This window comes from Eptatretus burgeri, chromosome 9, assembly GCF_056783735.1.
Source record: "Eptatretus burgeri isolate ZD-2024b chromosome 9, Ebu_testis_v1, whole genome shotgun sequence".
In the NCBI taxonomy this organism is placed as follows: Eukaryota; Metazoa; Chordata; class Myxini; order Myxiniformes; family Myxinidae; genus Eptatretus; species Eptatretus burgeri.
In genome coordinates, this window is record NC_140969.1 from 26,882,512 (window position 1) to 26,905,639 (window position 23,128).

Sequence of the window (23,128 nt, forward strand, 5' to 3'; positions counted from 1 at the left end):
TGGAACCATTTCAATAAAATTAGGAACCATTTCCCAGATCTGGAACCATTTCAATAAAATTAGGAACCATTTCCCAGATCTGGAAGCATTTCAATAAAATTAGGAACCGTTTTCCAGATTTCAATAAAATGAAACATTACAGGAGCACGGATTTATCAATGGGAGGTATATGTTTAAAATATTTATTGGAGTTCTGTGAAGCAGTTTCTGATCGCATTGATGAGGGAAGTGCAGCAGATGTAGTACATCTGAGGGTATATCCAGACTTTATGAAGGCATTTGATTATAATATACGAGACGATCTGTGAACCAGTTGGGTTCCCGTTTTGACAGTGGTTGATAAAAAAATCATTTCAAAAAAAAAGGAAAAGAAAAAAAGATAGCTCCAGCGAACTATACCGCTGAGGTTGTTTGCATTGATCAAATTCTCCCGAAGAGTACTTGACTGAATCGGGAATTGATTTTTTAAATAATTTTTTCGCTGCCCGATTTTAACGAAACTTGATACTGCACACCACAGGAGAATGGTGAGTAAGGTGGGCCGAAAATTTTTGCGCTATCTTGTACCGTTTTGGCTGTATTTTTGGAACATACATACATACATACATGCATACATACAAGATGAGAGTTTTAGTAATGCATAGATAGATGTAGTATATCTCGACTTTATGAGAGCATTTGATAATGTACCACTTAGGAGTTTGTTAGCTATGGTGAGGGCTTGTTGAGTGGCTGGTAGAATGTATTTACCATCAAAAAGTCATTATCATTTTGTTGCTTACCCCATAGTAAACACAACTTATACCAGGCAGTTCACATAAATGTTGCTCAGCACAGGTGAATGCTTGCCTGAGCCTTTAAGAAATAGAGATCTCAATATTTTGTTGTTTGTCTTTTACCAAGACCCATGTTGGCCAAGCGATGTCAAATTATTGGCGGAGGAATGCCACCCATGGAGGCAAGATGCATCATTGGTGGAGCTACCTTGAGCGCCTTGGCACAGTGGATCAACGCCTTACCGAGCTCCAAAAAGCATGCTCATGGAATGTAAGCCTATTTGCTCCTCACACATGCTCTTCAAGAATAAAAGTAAAGGCTCGCTGTAAACCAGTTTACTTTATGGGACAATGACACTGGTACACTTAATTTGAGCAAAATGTATAATTAGCAACAATTCTGGAATGTTATTTAGCAAAAATGACGCGATGTGATATTATTTCATGGAAAAAAAAAAGTAGAACAGCACTCCGTCGAGCGCATACCTTCACCAGGCTGAAGTTTACATTTTGTATCCCACTGACAGGTTGAATCTGAATCCGGACCTCAAACAGAATCATATCGGTTTGCTGTTGTCACCGAACCAACTCATCCACCTAGTTTTGTCATAACTCATCCACAACTTATTGAAATATCATACTACATATCGTTTTTGATCCCATCTCTCAATGGTGAAGAATCACTAAATGTAATAAAAAAAATTCTCGTGTCTGGATCCAGATCGGAATCTTCACCAAAATCTAATAATTTCATCCTAGTCACACACCCAACCATTCCATCAAATTTTCTCTGGATCCGTCCACAACTTTTTGAGATATCCTGTTCACAGACAGACAAGCAGACAGACAGGGGTGAAAACATAACCTCCGTCCACTGTCGGTGGCAGAGGTAATTATAGATTATTTCACAAGAAATCACACTTTGTGAGGGCCCCATGCACAGTTACCGATTAATAAATTTGTTTGGAGAGACGTCAAATGGGGTGCTGAAAGTGTGATTTGAAAGAACATTTCGAAAATGCTAAATAAGTAAATAAGACTCTTTTAACACGTTGACACTGGTACCTGTCAATTGAGGCCGGTCCTCGCCACATCTGAGGCCGGTCCTCGCCACATCTGAGGCAGGTCCTCACTACATCTGGGGCCGGTCCTCGCTACATCTGAGCTACAGTCTTCACCAGATCGAAGGCTGATCCTCGCAACATCTGAGGCCGGTCCTCGCCACATCTGAGGCCGGTCCTCGCCACATCTGAGGCCAGTCCTTGCCACATCTGGGGCCGGTCCTCGCTACATCTGAGGTACGGTCCTCACCAGATCGAAGGCCGACCCTCGCCACATCTGAGGCCGGTACTCGCCACATCTGAGGCCGGTCCTCGTCACATCTGAGGTCCAGTCTTCACCAGATCGAAGAACGATCCTCGCCACATCTGAGGGCCGGTCCTCGCCACATCTGAGGGCCGGTCCTCGCCACATCTGAGGGCCAGTACTGGCCACATCTGAGGCAGGTCCTTGCTACATTTGGGGCCGGTCCTCGCCGCATCTGAGGCCAGTCCTCGTCACATCTGAGGCCGGTACTCGCCACATCTGAGGCAGGTCCTCGCCACATCTGAGGCCCGTCCTCGCTACATCTGGGGCCGGTCCTCGCTACGTCTGAGGCAGGTCCTCGCTACATCTTGGGCCGGTCCTCGCTACATCTGAGGTACGGTTTTCACCAGATCGAAGGCCGATCCTCGCAACATCTGAGACCGGTCCTCGCCACATCTGAGGTACAGTCCTCACCAGATCGAAGGCCGATCCTCGCCACATCTCAGGCCGGTCCTCGCCACATCTCAGGCCGGTCCTCGCCACATCTCAGGCCGGTCCTCGCCACATCTCAGGCCGGTCCTCGCCACATCTGAGGCCGGTCCTCGCCACATCTGAGGCCGGTCCTCGTCACATCTGAGGCCGGTCCTCGTCACATCTGAGACAGGTCCTCGCCACATCTGGGGCCGGTCCTCGCCACATCTGGGGCCGGTCCTCGCCACATCTGGGGCCGGTCCTCGCCAGATCTGGGGATGGAACCCACTAACTGTGGGACAGAACCCGCCAACTGTGGGACGGAACCCATCAACTGTGGGATGGAACCCGCCAACTGTAGTGCACCTAAATTCATGTGAATCCATGGTGTCTGTCGATGTCATCTCATTGGCAACCAATGTGCCTATGACTCTGGTGGTGGATGTGGTCAGACAGCAGTCAATACAAGATGATTGTTTGAAATGGACCACTGACATGTTTGGTGCCAAAGACATGTGTAACCTATTCAGTGCATGTCTGTCTTGTACTTCTTTTGGCGGCATTTGAATTCTTGCATAATTAGTTTCCTTGGCATCTCTTGGAATAAAAGAGTTTCAGGGCTCGTCAAAGTACATCAAATACTGTAGGTTTGTATGGGGGAGTGGGAGAGTGTTGAGGGAGTGGAGCTTGTGTTTACATGATGTGTTTATAGGGTCGGGGGAGATTAATGGATGTATGAATCCCAGATTTGTAACATTTTATCTGAAATAATATTTCTCTGATTATAATTTATTGTTTACCCTTTTTTCAGGTGTTTTAAATTGATGTCGTTTTTGTATCTGGATAGCTATCATGTTTCCTATAAAGCCCTACTAACCAGTGTAACAAAAGCAACTTGTGATTGTTAAGTCCTTGGATCTTCAATCTCTCTGCACAAACCATGGGCATCATGCTGATGAATGAAAATGGATACATCTTGCACATTTACTGTATTTGTTACCATTATAGTTTCACTATATTCTTTCACAATAACTGAAGCAATTTTATACACTAATTGCTTGTGAGAGAGAGAGAGAGAGAGAGAGAGAGAGAGAGAGAGAGAGAGAGAGAGAGAGAGAGAGAGAGAGAGAGAGAGAGAGAGAGAGAGAGAGAGAGAGAGAGAGAGAGAGAGAGAGAGAGAGAGAGAGAGAGAGAGAGAGAGAGAGAGAGAGAGAGAGAGAGAGAGAGAGAGAGAGAGAGAGAGAGAGCGCATGCGCGCGCATGTGTACACACGACAGTGAGGTGATATTGTGGTATCAGAGGCATCCGTTAACATGGTCACTCTGAGCCAGCCGGAGTTCTTATACATGGCCCCGCAGATCTCGAAACGGTGTTTATAGTTACTGCATTAAAGGTTACTAGGATTTCCCCAAGATTCACCCAACGTAGCTGAAACTAGCGGTGTTCGTGTGGGAAGGCATGAAAATGGGAAAACGTTTTCTTTACAATTGAAATGGTTTATTAAAGGTATATGGGAGGGGAGAGAGGAGACGTTAATAAATACATAATCAGAACAGACCAGATGTTCAAAGAACAACGAGTAGGGAGGCACAAGCACTTGTGTACAATGCAACAAAATAAAACACGAAAGCCAAACTCAATTATGGAAACAAAAATCAATGCCAGGACTCGCACAACAATGGGGAATGAGCGAGGGCTTGAGACACGGCACAAGCTGGTTGTGAGTCCAGTATGGCATGAGTTGTTTTTGGGTCTGTGCAGGATTGTGTTGCACATGGATGATTTGGTACAAGATGGGAGGATGGTGATGAGGAGAGGTATGGAAATGAGGAGAGTGATATTGCCTCTGCCAAAGTCCAACCCAACTCTTCACATGAACTTGAAATGCCAATTACCAGACCTCAAACTGTCATGCTCAGGTGCGGTTACGGCCCTCGTAAACTTTGGCACCACCTCTGGATGGGTAATCCTGCTCATTGGCCATCCAATTCTGTGGGAGCGCCATCTTCTTCTGAGTCATCTGGGCCATCCCACCTCACAGGGCAGTCCCAATAAGAGTCATGCACCCCCCTCTCCAAGGCTGATCTAGCCACCATGGCCTGCAGTGCGCTGGCCAAATAGTCTGTGATGTTTCTTCCCAAAACACAATGTGCCTTCCAGTTGTACCTTTGTGCCAAAGTTTTCACCTGGCCTCACTCAAAAACAGGAGGTTTCACACAACAAACTTACTCTATACTGTGTTATAAAGTTCACCCTCACTGCCTCCTCAGTGCACGTTTTGCAATACAACTTACTCTGACATGTTCTCTGTTACAAGAGTAATCAAAGCTATGTGGTTACACGGTCCATGCTATTCTGACCACAATCTATCTCTGGATCCTCCCCCCCCCCTCCATCCACATAACATCATCATCACACCATTTTAAAGCCTTTTTTTTCCCTGAGCAGGGGTCAGCTTTTTGTGGGCTCCAATCATGGTACCCTCCCCCTTTCTTGTGGCAATGTTTTTATGGCCGGATGCTCTTCCTGACGCCAACCCTTTCGTCGCCTTCACCACTCAGGGATAATTACTGGTATACTGGTGCTCTTTTCACCGACCTCGGAAGGATAACAGGCTGAGTCAACCCCCCTGATGTTAATTCAGTAGCCAGCTCAAACTCAGGACCCCGAGGTTCACAAGCCACCGCCCTAACCACTAAGCCAACACCAGGCATCCCCATCCACATAACAATATTGAATATAAATAATACGTTAACCGGCCAATCGATCTTGAGCTTTCCCATTACTTTGTGCCAAAGGTCTCTCCTCGGAATTTTTAAGAGTCAAGCTTACTCGAGAGATGTGTTTTGCTGTGTGCCGCAACCTGTAGAAATGCTTTTGTGTTTGTAATACAACTTGTAAAAACATCAACTCCACTTGCTGGATGTGATCGCATCATCTCGTTTCGCATCCAAATGTTCAGACTTTCTCGCACGGATGCAGTCACACACTCTTCCTTTGTGTTATACCACTCACAGCCACCTAGACTGAAAAAGAAAGCTGGTTCACTCCAATTCTCTCAGACAAAGGCCTAAATGTAGTTTGGTGCAATTATTGTCTTAATATTAGCAACCCTGTTGGATATCTAGTGTTCCAATGGAGGTGCTACAAGCGATTTACTTGTTATGGTGATCTGTAGGTGTTCATGGGGGTGTTCCTTAGTGTCCTGTTCAGCTGAGGTTCATTAATTATTTTTCCTTGCACCTCCATCTTTTGCATTTCATGTGGAGATCATTAAAATGATTGTTTACCCAGCTCAATTTTGTTCTCTTTAGCACAGGAAGAGGAAATAAATATGAATTTTAAGATCATAGGCCCTAGTTTTGCCTGATGGAAGCTTTTCAGTTTTTACAATGCATTATAAAGGAATTTAATTCGGAGACATCTCTTCTTTGTCAGTTTGTGTTTGCCCCATAGTGGAATCAGGGCAGGTTTTATGGTGAGTACGAGACTCATGTATCAGTACCAGAAGTAATGTAGAACTTGTCTTAATCGTGAAGGCCAGAAATTCTCTCTCTCTCCTTCTCTCCCTCTCTCCCATTCTCTCTCGCATTCTTCTCTCTCTCTCTCTCTCTCTCTTCTCTCTTCTCTCTTCTCTCTTCTCTCTTCTCTCTTCTCTCTTCTCTCTTCTCTCTTCTCTCTTCTCTCTTCTCTCTTCTCTCTTCTCTCTTCTCTCTTCTCTCTTCTCTCTTCTCTCTTCTCTCTTCTCTCTTCTCTCTTCTCTCTCTCTCATAGTGGGGTGCCAGGCATGGGTGAATTTTCATTTAAAATTGATGCAAAAGTTTACTTTTCAGTATCACCTTGAAGGTTGGGGTCTGTAGAAAAATTTTGGTCTGAGTGGACAATGATCATCCCCCATGGGGAGGCAATAGGGGTATGGGAGATACCCGACCCACACTCACCCGCTGCCCCATCTCCCCACCCCAGCTGGCTCGGTGAAATATTGAAACTGTTGTGACCTTTGAAGCGATGAGCTGACCTGAAGATATGAGGTCTCTAAAAATTTGGGAAAAGAAGTAACAACTTTTATATTCTAGGTATATTGCCATTAGAAGCTGCCATTTTGACGGTATCACTGCAAATCTATAAAGAAATCGTTATTCGAGACACTTTTCAGCAATATTTAGACACGATTGAATACACGATTAGACAGAACAAGTGTTAGGTTGGGTTGTGAAATATGTCCTGAAAACAAAATCGATTTCCACCACTGGTGAACAACTGCTTGAACAGTATCATGCAATCGAAAAATGACTGAAAAAATGGACCATATGTTTGATGGCATTGGAAAATGTTCTAACTCACCTATTTAGCGCATTTGCACTTCCACAGACGTGTACATTTCATGTTTGCCTTCTTGCACTTGCACGACAAACACACTTTTGTGCAAGTGCACTTCATATCGAGTTTGAAGATATCCTTGGCAAGGGGCAGCGTGGTCCAAATGGGAACCAGCTTACCGTACTTCTCCATCCATCCATGATTCCTGGGGTTCTCGACATGCACCAAACGCTTGTGAACTGTAGTCCAGATACTCTCTTGAAAGCCACTCCAAGACACGCCCAATGCATCACACGTGGGGGGGGGGGGGAGGGTGGGGGCGGGATTCTCTCCACATCTGTAGTCCTCTGGCAGAACATTCTCATTCTGACCTATTTGACATTTCCATCTGAGCAGTTTAAGTGCTTGATGCTGGAATCACAGGCTCAACTCCCATATAATGTATGATGTTGATTTGTCAAATATATACGAATCTGCTCGCAATTTGTATAAAAGTAAGTGCAAGATGTCTCCATATTTTCTTCTCTTGCAGAGGATATGTGTATCGGCACCTCCAAAAGTCTCAGTAAAATTTTAAATGTAATTTAATTTGAAAATAATTCTCTGTACATATTGATTTCCATCCCAAATAATCTCTTAATTGGAATTAAAACTGTGAACCCGTGCCACAACAGCATTTGCTGTATCGATCTTGACCAACAGAGGGCGCCTGCTACCCATTCATCCTGTCACAACGATTACATCATCAATGAGGTCTTTGAAATTATCGCCGGGAAACGCGTTTGGGAAACTGGAGTGTCGATTGATTTATATGACATATCTATATACATATATATGTTTATAAATATATATTATATATATATAATATATATATATATATATATATATATATATATATATATATATATATATATATTGTTACGGCTGTGGAAATTCGCAGAACACCATAAAGGTCCTTAGTTGTTTTTTTTTTTTTTTTTTGTGTATACCTTGGTCGAGGCTCGTATGAGAGCTAACACACAACTCACAGCAAGGAGGCATGAGACAAGAGGGGCGGGAGTGGAAGGGACAAAACAGTGGGGAACAGACACATTAGGTGGACTGTGTAAGGGAGAGGGATGGGGATGGGACGGGGAACATGGCGAAGAGAAGATGGACATTACAGGGATTTTCAGGAAGGAAAGCAGGAGAATTGAAGGAAGTGGGCTTGGGTGGATTATCGGGGGTAGAAAAGATTGAGGATTTGGATGGGGGAAGATAAGAGGTGGTGGTGAACAGCTGTTTTGAAAGCCTGGAGGGAAGAATGGGAAAGAATAGAGTGAGGAAGTTTATTCCAAAGGCGGGAAAAAAGAGGAATGAAAGAGTGAAGATGAGCAGTGATTCGTGATTTTGGTAGTTTTACCAGAAGGGGGTTGTTGGCGGACCTTGAGCGCCCTGTGGAAATGTGGTGGGAACAAATCGCAGAGAGAGCAGGGGGGGCAAGGCTGGAGAGGAGTCGGTAGAAGACACAAAGACCACCGACCAACCTGCGGTGATTGAGTGAGAGGCCCAAAGACTCAGCTTCATTGCGGGAGATGCCGATGATCTTAAATGCCCTGGTTTCGACAGCGTGAAGCCGAGAAAGGTGGGAGGCAGGAGCACCAGCCCAGAGGGGAGAGCAGTACTCCATCAGGCTACGGACAAAAGCTTTGTAAGTGGTCAGGAGCTCAAGAGGGCTGAGGAAGGACTTTGCACGACGGAGGATTCCCAGTCGGCGACTGGCTTTTGAGGCGAGGTTGGAAATGTGACTTTCCCAGGAAAGGTCATGGCAGATAGTGAGACCCAGAAGCTTGAAAGAAAAGACTTCTTCCAGAGGATTGTTGAGAAAGTGGATGGGGGGGTTTTGTAAACGGTCCTTTCGAAGAGACATAGTGAGAGTGAGATTTGTCTGGATTGAAAGACATGTTCCACGTGTTGGACCAGTTTGTGATTTTATCCAGATCTGCAGTGAGCGAAGAAGCTGCTGCTTGCCGGTCTGAGGGATGACAGATGGTACGGCAGAGGGTGGAGTCATCGGCAAAGAGAAATAGAGGATTTTCCAGAGAGTCCGAGAGATCATTGATGAAAACCAGAAAAGAACAGGGCCCAGAACGCTACCTTGAGGAACTCCAGCCTGCACAGGAAGATGGGATGAAAGAACTCCATTTAGGGCCACACGTTGACTGCGACAGGAGAGGAAGTCTGCGAGCCATGAGTGGAGATGGCCTTGAATACCATGGGAAGAGAGTTTGGTGAGTAGGGCAGGGTGCCAGACTGTGTCAAAAGCACATGATATGTCCAGGGATACGGCTTGGATTTCCTGTCTGGCATTGAGGACCTCCATCCATTGATGGGACAGCAGAAGCAGCATATCCAGGGTAGAGTGACCTGGTCTGAAACCAAATTGATGATTGGAAATCAAGCCATTGGAGAAGAGGAAGGATTTCATATCTGAAGCGATGATGGATTCCATCACCTTGCTGATGATTGGGAGAAGGCTGATTGGTCTGTAGTTACAGGGATCTGTTTTTGCACCTTTTTATGCAGGGCAGTGATGTTAGCAGATTTCCAAGCAGATGGCAGATGACCTTGTGCAAATGAGAGGGTGAATAGAACAGAGAGAGGGTGAGCAAGAGCAGAAGAGCAGGCTTTGAGGACACGTAGTTCAGTTAGATCGATAAGTCTGTGTTCATTTAGATTTCCCCACTGTTGTTTAATTGGAATTATTCGTGTCACAGGGCTGTGATCTTTGAGATAGCCGTTTTTCTTTGCTATCGTTATTTTGGACCAACCACCAACATCACTCTCATCAACCGCTTCGCAACAACCACCAACCACAACCCCACCACAACCACCAACATCGCTCTCAAACAACCGCTTCAGACCCACTGTCCTCCCACCACCACAACCACACGTGCCTCTCAACAAACCACGCCATCCTCATCACCTCAACCACAACGCCAGCCACAATTACACCAATCACCTAACCACCTTCCCCGCTATGCCAACTACCGATCACCTTCTCCATAAACCACACTACAACCCACTCTGCTTGTAAAACCGTCTCTACCAAGGAAAAGGAACAAGGGATTCCAGTAACGCCATGAAAAAGAAGAAGGTATTCTGATGGCGCACGGATTTTCCCGCCTGTTTTTCCCCGCGCTCCACAAGGGGGAGATCGTTCATCATTGGTCGGTTCATAGGGGCGAGGCATTGGAACTGGGTAACGCCTTCTTTCTGGAAGCTTCCCGCAGAAGCTAGAAAGAAGGCGGGGTGATAAGCGAGGAGGAATAAAAGGGCGCACGGAGTGGCCGCGAAGAGAGAGAGAGTCAGCGGCTCGTGGTCTTCTGGTGGTCTTCTGTCTGTCTTGGTCTTGGTCTGTGGAGAAGCGGTCCGTGGAGCGACCTGTTCGTTGGAGCTTGCAGTTGGTGGAGAGTCCGGGCGTCGCGGAGGGGACGCGGACTGGAGGTGCCGCTCTGCCAGCTGTGTCGCGCAAACCTGCGCGTTCGTGTAAGGAGAGCCGGAGAGAGAGAGAGAGCCGGCCACGCGGAAGGCCCGAGCTCAGCCGCGGCTACACTAGCTGCCGTGGGGATAGACGTCGAGGCTCACACCACAAGGCGCCACGAGGGTGCAGGTAACCTGCAACGGTCTCGTGGGACTCGTTCGGTCTGCCAAGTCCCACGCCATAAAGGTCTACGGGCCCAGCCTGACCCCATTGCCTTTGATGGGGTCTTTTCTTGTGTTTCTTTTGAATGAATGTTGGTGGCGCCGTCTATAAGTAAAACTGGTTAAGTGCTTGTACATTATTAATAGAAGCACTTTGCCTTGCCCGCGTCTTTGGCCCCATCCCGCAGTCTTCATAAAACAACTGCATGCGTGTTTTGCTTTTGTTGACTGTATAAGTGTTTTTCATTGCTTTCTGGTATATGTGTGTAGAAATGAATGTGTTTGTGTGAATGTACCCGTTCGTCACGTCATTTTCCCCCATTGAAATGCCATCTTGTATTGCGGAATATTAGTTGGTTTTTAAATAACCGATAAATGGAATCGGGTCTGGCGAAGTTAGGCGATAATACCCGCTCGGTTATCCCAGAACGGAACGGACCGCTTAAGCGGTTCGTGTCCAAGCAGGCCTTCGCCGAGGTACGGTCCCTCGGTAGGTTACCCGCGTGGGTACTTAGGTATATCGATATTCGGCGATTGACCCTATTTCACGCGGGTAGAATACGGACTGGGCCGTGGTGGGATTGGAAACCCACCCATGACTGGTTTCTGGCGTTGTTCCAGAAAGTCACCACTGAATTGTCCGTTCGGTGGGCAAACGGCCGTTATTAGTTAACGCAGTCAATCGCAAGCCGTGCTGGCGTAGATTCGTAACAATATATATTTACATATATATATATATATATATATATATATATATATATATATATATATATATGTATATCCGGAAGGGGGTGGGAAACAAGGATCAAACTCCAGCCATAAAGCCTTTCCACGTGAACACAAACACCCCAGCAGTTTGCAGTCAAAATTAATTGCCCATATGATTGCCCAATATCAAAAGGAAACTCTTGAAAAGAACATAACTACAAATGAACATAACTACCTTGAACTTTAGGCAAATCCAGCCATTCTTACTGTCATTCCCTGAATATAATTTATGCATCATGACCTCGAGTAGTTTGCACTATGAACGCATGTAAACGTTAATAACTGTGTTGAACAGTTTCACTTACTGTACAGTACTGCTGTACTTGGATTCGCTCTACCCACTCGTTAAAACGTTCCCTCATATTTACTTTCGGTAAGTTAAGTATGGGGTAGTTTCGTATCAGAATAGCGAATTATTATGCATAACTTAAACTAAAGGAATTACAATAACAATTATAAGGACATTTGGTAGAGCGCATACCTCCGCCAAGTAATTCCTGATCCATGAGAACTTATCGGGCCCATTACATTTTTGAAATATCATGCTCAACAGTGCTATGTCGTTTTTAGCCCCATCTCTCAATGGTGAAGAATCACTTTAAAAATTATCAGATCCGGATCCGAATCTTCTCCAAAATCTAATCAGTTCGTCCTTGTCACACATCCAACCTGTCCACCGAATTTCATCCAGATCCGTCCACAATTTTTTGAGATATCCTGTACACAGACAAACAGACAGAAAGGGGTGAAAACATAACCTCCTTCATCTTTGGTGGCGGAGGTAATAACTAAACTTATGGGAAGCTCAGATTTGGGTTAGACAGGATATAATGACGTAAGGTGTGATGTAATATGTGAGTTTAAACCATTGAGAGCAGGAGACATCGAGACCACGCCCACATCCCGTCACAATATAATTGAGAATTTAATAATCGATATCATCATTATTAATGGTCATAAAAAAATCAAGTTGCCTTTGTTTAAAAGGAGGTCTAATTTGGTATATGTGTCAAGTTTGGTGGCAATTGGCCCAGTAGTTTTGGCATGATTGCTGTTACAGGCAGACACACAGACAAACAGAAAATGAAACTTATTTATTCAATATATATATATATATATATCGAGGGATCCGAGGATCCTGAGTTCAGAATCCCCCTTTGCTGTTGAATTAATACCAGGTGAGGTTGAGTCTGCCTATCATCCTTCTGAGGTTGGCAAAATGAGTGCCAGCTTGCTGGTATCCTACGTCAGAATGGTGACCTGTCCAGGATTGTATCCAATGGCCAAGGAGACTGCTTTGGCAGCACCAATGCTCTGCACAGAGTATGGTCCCAATGGATGGATGGATGGAATCCAAGCAGCTGTTTCACCAGCCACTATTCAAACCTCCATATACAGTATACCCGAGGGGGCTGGATTTTTCTCCAGGGAGTCCAAGATGGGGGAGCCAAAAGTCCAAGAAGCTCAGGGTTCAAATTAAATGGTATATAAAATGGGAAATGTCCTTAAAAGGAAACTGACTTTGTGTCTGGAAGAATGTTTCTAATCAAAGTGTAAGCATTGACATATGAAAGTGAAACTTCTCCTAAACAAGATAGAGCAGAAATAAATCCCCAAGCAATGAATCACAGAAAGATGCTCTTTTGGAAAGATTCAAAAAGACAAGAAAACAAGTCACTTTATCAGACATGTAATTTTATATGATGACTTATTGGTCACTATCATAAAACTGAAACATAACTGTGCTGGACACAGAGCAATAAACTGGTAACCTGGAGAGTTGGGGAAAGAGCAGGAAGTAGAAAAGGAAGATCAAAGATTCGATGGAAATATGGAATTGAAAAATCGACTGCTGGTCTCAAGTTACAAAGAACAGGAAATATTGTACAGTACCATGTTGTGGGAGGCCTTCAGATTGTCGTGGGTTGTCTTCTGATAAAGGAATGTACCATGTCGTGGGAACTCAAGTTCAACTTGTATTTTCCATTAAAATAAATGATACTCTTTTTCATATATTGATACAATGCAAGGAATTTGAGCTGCCACAGTTAGCCATGCACATGAAAGGCTCCTTGATTTATATAGCCAGTCATATCACCATTCCAGTATTCTCAAAAGCTCCTTCAGTAAAGCAGAGTAGACGGGTGAAGGTGGAAAGAGGTATGCACACATCAAACCAAGTAAATCACTTCGCCATTGGTATGTGACCATTGGAGGTTACTGACCATCTTGTTTTGATATGCAAGTGCATAAGGCTACGTAATCCTCAAAATAATCTGCAAAAAGAATGTTTATCTGTCCCTCGAGGAATCCTCCACCAGACCATTTTACGTAATTTATGATGTGCCTGAAAGTCTTTCTTTTCCTTAGAGTAGAACGCTTTTCTTGATAATTTTTAGCAGCATTCACAAACAACCGAAAGGTTCAGGTTTTTGGAACTTTTTTTTCCATGTGTTGGTCAAATTTGCAGCGGCTGCTTCCACCTCATCAAAGCTAAGTTTTCCAAACCAGATTTGTCGTGTTTTTCTGTTATACCAACATCCCTGTCTTGCTGTTTGTGTTTCTGTGTTAAATTGTACCTTGTTGTGCTGTATTTGTCAAATTTGTTTTTGTGTTGTTCAAGACCTACGTCTTGGATTGCTACCGTGAAAATTATGGGTCCCTTACCTTACGCTGTCGCCATGTTCCTCGTTTTGCTTATTTCTTTTCAAATATTGTACTTTCTACATTCTCAACGTTATCCTATTTCCCCTTCTTCACTTTTACAAAAAACTTTTTTTTCTTCAAAACAGGGGTTTTTTTTGCTTAAAAACGGTTTAAACTTTTTTTTTCACTGCACAATGATCTCATTCTACTCCTCCACCAATTTTCCCCATCCTTTCCCCTTACCCCAGTTTATTTGGATTAGCACTGTGGGGCTGTGTGAGGTGAGGGAAACAGTCGACCCTACTTTTTTTTTTCTCAGTACTTTTGTTTTCTTCCCAGTTCTTATTTTCTTCTTCTCCCCAGATTGAATGATGGTCATGTGTCCTTTGTGTAAATAACATTGTATAAGAATATGTGTTCATGATTGCTTGTGTGTGTGTGTGTGTTTGTGTGTGTGTGTGTGTGTGTGTGTGTGTGTGTGTGTGTGTGTGTGTGTGTGTGTGTGTGTGTGTGTGTGTGTGTGTGGTGTGTGTAAATAAATAATTGTTGGTTGTTATTTCCAATCTATCTCGGTTGTCCTTTCCCTCATTGTTCCGACACGATGTATAAGCCTAGTTAGACAGAAAGTTGTACCCCACTGATTTGCTCTGTCAGCTGGTGCTGCACCTATCTATTTCGCTCGGCAGAAGATCACCAGGTGTGGCAATGAGGGCGTGGCCTCTAGTTAGATTGCCATGTCAATAGAAAGGTATCGCAGAACCATCATAGTGTAACCCTGCTAGGTCGGTAGTCTAAATCAAGTGGCTACGGCTGTCTAACAACTACATCCCATTGGACCGTGGAGTTATCTGTGGTTGGTGGCCTCAGGACCGGGTGTTCGAGGGGAACTGAAATGCTTCCCCTCATGGCGAACCTCAAACCCCAGGGCCATAACAATATGAAACACTTACAATAAATAGATGGAGTATATCTAAATCAGTGGTCCCCAACCTTTTGATCTCACGGGCTGCATTCACTACTCCCAAGGATGTTGGGAGCCAGAAAAAAATTGATGCATTTTATTGAGTTTTATTGATGCATTTTATTGATGCAAATTGATTTCATTCCTCCCTGCGGTTAAGCGGCAGTGGCCGGCAGTGGCATTGTGTAAACCCCTTTAAAATTGCTACATGAAAATGTGTTTTGATTGGAAAGTCCTCGCGGGCCGCAGTATAGGGCTCCACAGGCCGCATGCGGCCCCCGGGCCGCAGGTTGGGGGACCAGTGATCTAAACTTAGTAAATTCAAAATTTTTACAACAAATACATAATACAAAATAATAATAATAATAATAATACTTATAATAATACTAATAATAGATCAGTACATAGTTATCATGGGTATGGGACGTTAAAAAAGAAACAAAATATTTCATCAATCACATAAATGTGATTTTTCCTGGCATGGAGCTCCCCTTTCAATTCCAATTATTTTATAGTCAATCACTCTTGGAAACCGGACGTGGTACGAGTTTGCACCATCAGAAGCCATTCTTCAGTGTGTGTGTGTGTGTGTGTGTGTGTGTGTGTGTGGAACATCATTGATTTAAGTGTAGCAATCAATATCGGGTACACGTATGATATCTTAACTTGTGTGTATGCTCCAAGCGATAGTGAATGAAAGCGTACATTTAGTCACCCTGCACGCAAACCCAACTGAAAGTGTCTTTTTTTTCTGAAATTAGTTTTGTCCCCGTTTGCCATTTTACCTCTCTGTCATCCGTGGGAGTACCCTGTGTGCTCTTCTTTTTCAACACGGTATAGACTTCTTCTTGACAAAGATTGTTTTCCATAACTGTCAGCTAAGTGTTTGGTCCACCAATCTTCCTCCTGAACCTATAGCACCACCTTTTCCCATGCCTTTAACAAAAATTTTTACCACCCATCCTATGATCTTTATCTCCATTTGTCTAATTTGGGAATTTGGAATCAACATCTCTCCACTTCATGTCCCCTGTCCCTGTTTCTGCATCCTCCCTCACCCCACCCTCCCAAAACTTTGTGTTCCTTCTTTCTGCATCCTTCCTCACCCCACTAAATGCATCCCCCTCAACAAACCTACTTGATGCATCCCCCTCACCCACCCCATCAAAGCTTCCCGGGACCACTCAAAGCCTCCTCCCTCACCACACCTCTTTAAAGCCTCCCTCTCACCCTGCCCCCTCATGTAAATTGTTATTGATCTAAAGTGCAACTCCGCTGCAGAATTGCAGTTTACATCAATAACTCAATTTTTTACTGCACTTGTACTGATCTTACATCTCATCAACCCTGGGAGCACTTCTGGCTACACCTTCCTCTCTGTTCCCACCTCATGTTTGTCTTTGTGTTGTACTGTCCTCCAAACAGTGATGACTCCATCTAAATCTCTGTCTCAGGCGACATGGACCAACTTTTAACCATTCATCCCTGCTGTCTCTTAATCATATGTGCTGATTTCAATGGTCACCAGGCCAAATGGTTGGAATGTTGGTACCTCTTCCACCAGCCATGGAATTTTGGCAAAAGACTTCTGTGACAACATATGACTGCCTCAATCTGTGAGCTTTCCAACCCAGATTTCTCCCAATGGCAAATCCTCCCTTCTGGACTCAGTGATGACAAACTTCCCTGTAAATGTATCCTGCTCTTTGTTTGCTCCAATTGGTTCATCTGCTCACATGCTTGGGAGAGTCAACGTCTCTCTGGATATTCTCGGAGGGCTGCCTCACCACTAGTGAGTCTGTCAGTTCACTCAGACAGATTGGCAGGGACTGCAAGCAGCCGTCTCTCTTCAGGACTGGTCTCCTCTATCTACCTCCCCTACTGTAATATTAACTCGGTCTGGGAATTCTTCCACAGAAACCTGTTCTCATTTGCACAGATACATCCCATCTTGGCTTCAGTTATCCTACCTGTCATCCCGCTCATGGTACACTGAATCCTGTGGTTAGACATTTGCTCTGAAACAACTTGCCTTCTCTTCCTGGAAAGCAAACCCGACCAAAGGAAATCTCAGCTCATTCCAGAAAACCTGTAACAAGTGTGTGTCCACTCAGGAGAGTCAGAAAACAACATCTGTCCAACATCAGGATTGAACTTCCCTCCTCTCAAACCTGGTGGCACCTTGTTAAGTGTGTTTCCAGAGTATGCTCCCCTACCATCCCTTCCCTCTCTTTTAATGGCACCATACTGACTCCATTTGTGAGAAGGCCGAGTTCCACAATTCTGTGTTTGCTTCCAAATCTTTGTCTCTAACCACTTGCTCTCTGCACACACCCTAACCAGTCATACCCAACTACTCCCGGACTCTGTCTTTTGCACCGGGCGGGGAATGTGGAGAAGTTTCTGGCAACCCTCGATTCTGATTCTGCAACTGGACTGGAAGGAATCAGGTAATGTGTGCCTAAGAACCTGCTTTTCTGCACTTGCACTCTCTCTCTCACTGCTATTTTCAACCTGTCATTTGTGCTCGGTCATCTTCCATCTGCTTGGAAATCAGCCAGCATCACTGCATTACATAAAAAAGGTGCAAAAATGAATCCCCTGAATTACAGATCTATAACCTTGGCTTATTTCCAGTCATTGTCAAGGTCATGTAATCCATCATCGCTCTCATGTAATCCATTGTCTGTTTCTACTCTCCCAGTAATGCATGGAGGCCCTCAATGAGATCAGTGCCATCTCTCTCGACATACACAGTCTGGCTTCCTGCTTGCTCTCCAACCTTTCTGCTTCTGGCATCCAAGGCAAGCTCCAAACATGGCTAACCTTCTTTCTCCACTCTCGTAACCAACATTTGGCTCTCAACGGAATCCTTTTATCTCCTCTCCCTGTCAGGGCTAGAATATCCCAAGGCAGTGTTCTGGGCCCTGTTATATTCCTAGACTTCATTGATGATCTCTCTGACTCTCTGGAAAATCCCCTTTATCCATTAACTGATGACTCCACCCTCTGTCATAACATCCCTCATCAGACCATGCCAAAATCACAAGCTGGTCAAAAACTTGGAAAACATTTTTCAATCCTGACACACACACATATATATATATATATATATATATATATATATATATATATATATATATATATATATATATATATATATATATATATATATCTTTCTCTTTCTCTCTCTCTATCTTTTTTCTCCTTCTCTTTCTCTTTCTCTCTTTCTCTCTCTCCACTACCCCCCCCCCCCAACAAGCCAGTCACCAATTGGGCATCCTCCATCATAGAAAGTCCTTCCTTGGCACACCTGAGCTCCTCTTACCTACAAGGCAATCATCCACAGCTTCATGGAGTACTACTCTCCCCTCTGGGCTGGCTCCTCTGCCTCACATCTTGCTCAGCTTGATGTCGTGGAAACCAAGACTTTAAAGATCAATGGAATATCCTGCGATGAAGCTCAGTCTATGGGCCGATCACTTCACCATCACAGACACGTCTGTGGTCTCTCTGTCTCTACCACCTCATTTCTGGTCTTGCACCTCTCTGCTCTTTCCATGCTTCCCCCCCACCCCCCAGTTTTCTGCAGGATGAATGCAATGCGTCTTCAACTCCCTTCTGGTGAAACTCTGAAAATCCAGAATCACTGCTCATCTCCACTCGTTTGTTCCTCTCCCCCCCCTCCCCCCCATCTGTGGAACCAACTTCAACATTCTCTTTAACCTCATTTTTCTCTCCAAGTCTTCAAGACAGATGTTCTTCAACATCTCAGATCATCCCCCATCCAAAACCATGCTCTCTTCTTCCCCCATTAACTCCATCCCTTCTCCCTCACCCCAGCCTACCTCCTTCCAAACTTCGAGGTTTTCTTTCCTGAGAGTTTGCTTCTATATCAATCTTGACCACCTCACACACCCTTGCCTAGCCCACATTCCTCCCCACACTTATTGTTTGTCCAAGTCTCCCTCTATTTTGTCCTTGAACCCTGCTGTTGGTGTTTCCCACCCCTCTTTACTGTTCCCTTTGTTCTGTTGTGTGCTGCCCCATTCAGTGTTCTCACTCTTCCACGAATCTTGACTCTGTATGGAAAAAAATAACAATAAAGGCTTCGGTTTTATTTATTTTATTTTTGCAAAAGCAAGAAGTTTTTAAAATATTTTTTAAAAGTTCTTCATTCTTGCTAACTTTGCACTTACATAAGGACTGAGTTATGCAGTCATTTTTGGGCTATCCCTGAACTCCCTTTTCTACTCTGTTACCAATTACGACGATGAAATTCAGCATGCATGAATTATTTCATAGAATGCAAAGGAATGTTGGAATAGCTTGGCTGCAATTCTGTGGATGTTTGCATAAACCATTGTACCAGTCAGCAAATGAACTTCACAAGAGCACTGAGGCATCATGAATCACAAGCCAAGATGACAATCATTAAAAATGATAAAACAAAGTAAATACCGATCGCATCACAAATATTTACTTTCATTAGACAGTCAAAAGGCCTTTATCCTCTCGCACTTTGGGATTTTGAATGCACAAAACCTTGAGCAGTGTGTGAATGTTTACAATTACAGCTTGAAAATGCACATCGACACACATGTATGTATATTTATTTGCCCTAATCCTAACTCTAACTGGAATAGGGATTTGCCTTAACCCTACATCGAACTATAATAAGTATTTGTCCTAACCCTAACTCAAATACCAATACATATTTGCCCCAAGCATAACTTTATTCCGAATAAGTATTTGCCCTAACCATAACTCTATTCCTAATAAGTATAATAAGTATTTGTCCTAACCCCCACTCTGATCCTTTATAAGTATTTGCCCTGACTCTCACTCTGATCCTAATAAGTATTTGTTCTCATTGTCACTCTGATCCTAATAAGTATTTGCCCTAACCCTCACTCTGATCCTAATAAGTATTTGTTCTCATCGTCATTCTGATTCTAATAAGTATTTTCCCTGACCCTAAGTCTAGTCCTAATAAATATTTACCCAGACTTTAAACCTTATTGCATACAAGTTACTGGCCTCAAAGATCTACAGCCAGGGTTAAAATCCCGACCAACCTACAAACAGTCATCCTGGTGTTTCACAGGCAGGGCGATTCATCATTGTGTGTGAACGGACGTTCCGTCCGCCCGCATTCCTTGGCGGACATTAAACATCCCATGGTGTTCTTCGTGAAGAGTAGGAAAGCTATCGCCTGCACCATGGGCAAATACCAAATTCCTGTCTGAACTCCTGCTGGGAAGATAATGGTAAACCACCGAGTGTAACTCTTGCAAAGAAACTCCTTCTCAGCACCAACACTCTGTAACAGTATGATCCATTAGAAGATATACATGTATAACAAAACCGAATCACGTTTTCACCCATAATTGGAGGGAATAACCAATCAACTCTCGATTCATCAATTACCCTTGGTGGCTAGGATTTTATAAATTAACTCCTCCGCATGCTCTTCTCGCCAAAGAAAGCTGCCGAAAGCAACCAAGAAAAGCTACACAAGAGCTGATGATTCGCCAATAAGTGATGAAACCGGTTTGGCGGTTGAGGGGGACATGTATCATTGGGATTGTCATGTATGTACTACCTGTGAATGTGTACAGCTGTCGAGAAGCTTGGGTAGAGTTTGAAACAGGAGAGGGCTTACCTTGTGTAGCTTCTCTTGGTTGCTTTTGGCAGCTTTGTTTGGCGAGAAGAGCATGGGAAGAATATATATATATATATATATATATATATATATATATATATATATATATATATATATATATATATATATATATATATATACGTTTTCACCATAATTTCGGCAAAACAAAAGTGGAACACCCCCCCCCACCCCCACTTCAAACGTTTACACCACAGGGAATTCTATCACTACCTAGTTTGAAGATGGTGCGAAGAAGATGGTATGAATTACATAGTGGTCTGTTTGAGAACTCAATGAAGACAAATGGATCTTTGAGAAAAATGTTTGTGTTGTTGGTGGACTTATCTGGGTCAGTTAAGAGTCCTGGTAGTTGGATCAGCTGTATCACTGTAGATTATGGAGAACAAAACTCTCTTTCTCTTTCTCTCTCTAGGATGTTATAACATGGTAATAAAAATGCAGATTTTTTTATGTAGAGGTAAAAAGTACTTTATTTGCATTATTAATACTAGCAAGCACTGGCTCTCCTGCCCTCTGGACAAACCACTCAGTATAACTCTTGCCCTCAGAGCAAGAGTACCCATCTCGGCCCACCTTCAGTGGGCAATTTAAAGTGAAACAATGGGACATACTACAACCATATATGGCCTTGCTGGTCCATACTGCAATTTTTTTTGTGCTATAAAATGCAACAAAAATAGAATTTTCTACAAAGTGATGTTTTCTGGGACACATTGTAAACCTGAAAATTATTTTTGATACATACCACAACCATATTTTGCCTTTCTGAACTACACTGTAAAAATGTTGTGATGTCAAACGCCAAGTGATCAATTTTGAAGTTACGGATCCGAGGTTTGAGGCTCGCCACAAGGGGAAGCACTCAGGTCCCTCCCGAACACCCGCTCCTGAGGCTGCCGGGCATAGATAACTTCACGTGCCAGTGGGTTGCTAAGCAATCACGAATGCCGATTGGTATTGCCAATCCTCGCAGGGTTACACTACTTCGCGTGTTACCATTTCCGGTGGATTGACCACACCAAGTGAGTTTCGTGCCCTCGTTGCGTGCTTGCGTTAACTTACCATATCAGGTGCAGCTGAGCGTTTGCCTGGCGTTGTCTTAATGGTGAGGGTGGTGGGCTTGGGATCTAAGGATTCTGAGTTCAAATCCCACTCGGCTGTTTAATTAATACCAGGTGTGGTTGACTCTGCCTGTCATCCTTCTGAGGTCAGCAAAATGAGTACCGATTTGCTGGTATCCTATGTCTGAATAGCGACCCATCCAGGATTGTGCCCAATAGCCCAGGAGACTGCCGAGGCAGCACCAATGCTCTGCACAGAGCATGGTCACAATGGATGGAATGGTGTAGCCGAGCGGAGCTGCCAAGTATGCACAGCTAACACAGAAAATCAGGTGGGGTACAACTTCCCATTTTACTGTATTTGTACACTGTGTTTGACCAATGAAGGCAATAACAACCGAGACAGATTGGAAATAACAACAAAATTATTTATTACAAACATCCAAGCAATCATTTAAAAGCAAGTATTTACAGGCAAGAAAGCAAAAGGCACATGAGAGCAGATTTATCCATCTACATATTCTTATCCAATCTTATTTACACAAAGGACACATGGCCATCATTCAAATCGGGGGAGAAAAATAAAACAAGAGGGACTTGAAAAGAAAAGTGAGGTCTTTTCTTTTCTCCCTCACCTTACAGCCTGATGGGGCTATACCAACTCAAATATACCAGGGAATGTGGAGGAAAGGATGGGGAAGATGGGCAGTAGCGATGGCGCGCGATGGGACACAACCACGTCCCTGAGGTACCCAGAACCAGTCGGCGAGTCCTTTCCAGCATTTCAGATATTCTGGCTGTAAGCAACTCCGTTTCTGCTGGCCCCCTTCACCAACAGTTCCCCGCGAACCAAAGCACGTTCTGGGCTTTCCACACTGCTTTAAAAACGATCAGTCCTTCTCGGTTTCTTTCTCTTCCTCACCCAGGATCTCTGAGCTTTCTCTTCCTCACCCAGAATCTCTGAGCTTTCTCTTCCTCACCCAGGATCTCTGAGCTTTCTCTTCCTCTCAGGAAAAGCTTTGAGCTCCTTTCTGCTCCTCTTTCTCTTCCTCTTACCCTGATCGTATGAGCCTCCTGTCCTCTTCCTCTTCCTAATCGCTTTTCTCCCTCATTACATACTTTCTGATCCTCTTTATCTTCCACTTACTCTGATCATGATAGCCTCCTGTCCCTTTCCTCTTCATATCGCTTTTTTCCATCCTGGCTCATACAATCCTGCCCTCATTGGTGCGCATTGATGGGGGCATGGATGTAGAGGAATGTGGAGCCTGTATGATGTCCAGATGTCCAGAGGAATGTCCAGATGCAGCCTGTAGAAAATGCCACATCATTCTGTGGGAACTTTCAATACAACGTCACGGAACACCCCCACCCTCCCTTCACGCACCCAAGGCCATGACGAGAGTCCTCAGCTCCTCCCTACGTACGAAAAACGTACTTTGTACTGTGT

At 44.1% G+C, this 23,128-nt stretch overlaps 1 protein-coding gene across 5 annotated transcripts in view; it reads left to right on the plus strand.

Moving 5' to 3' along the window:
* The window catches only part of FSIP1 (fibrous sheath interacting protein 1), a 70,707-nt gene that overhangs the window by 42,127 nt on the left and 5,452 nt on the right, over positions 1 to 23,128 (plus strand). For all 5 annotated transcript variants that reach the window (XM_085894468.1, XM_085894470.1, XM_085894467.1 and 2 more), the window contains one exon: positions 904 to 1,047. In XM_085894468.1, coding sequence (XP_085750594.1) covers positions 904 to 1,047 — 144 coding nt within the window. The remainder of the gene's footprint in view (positions 1 to 903; positions 1,048 to 23,128) is intronic.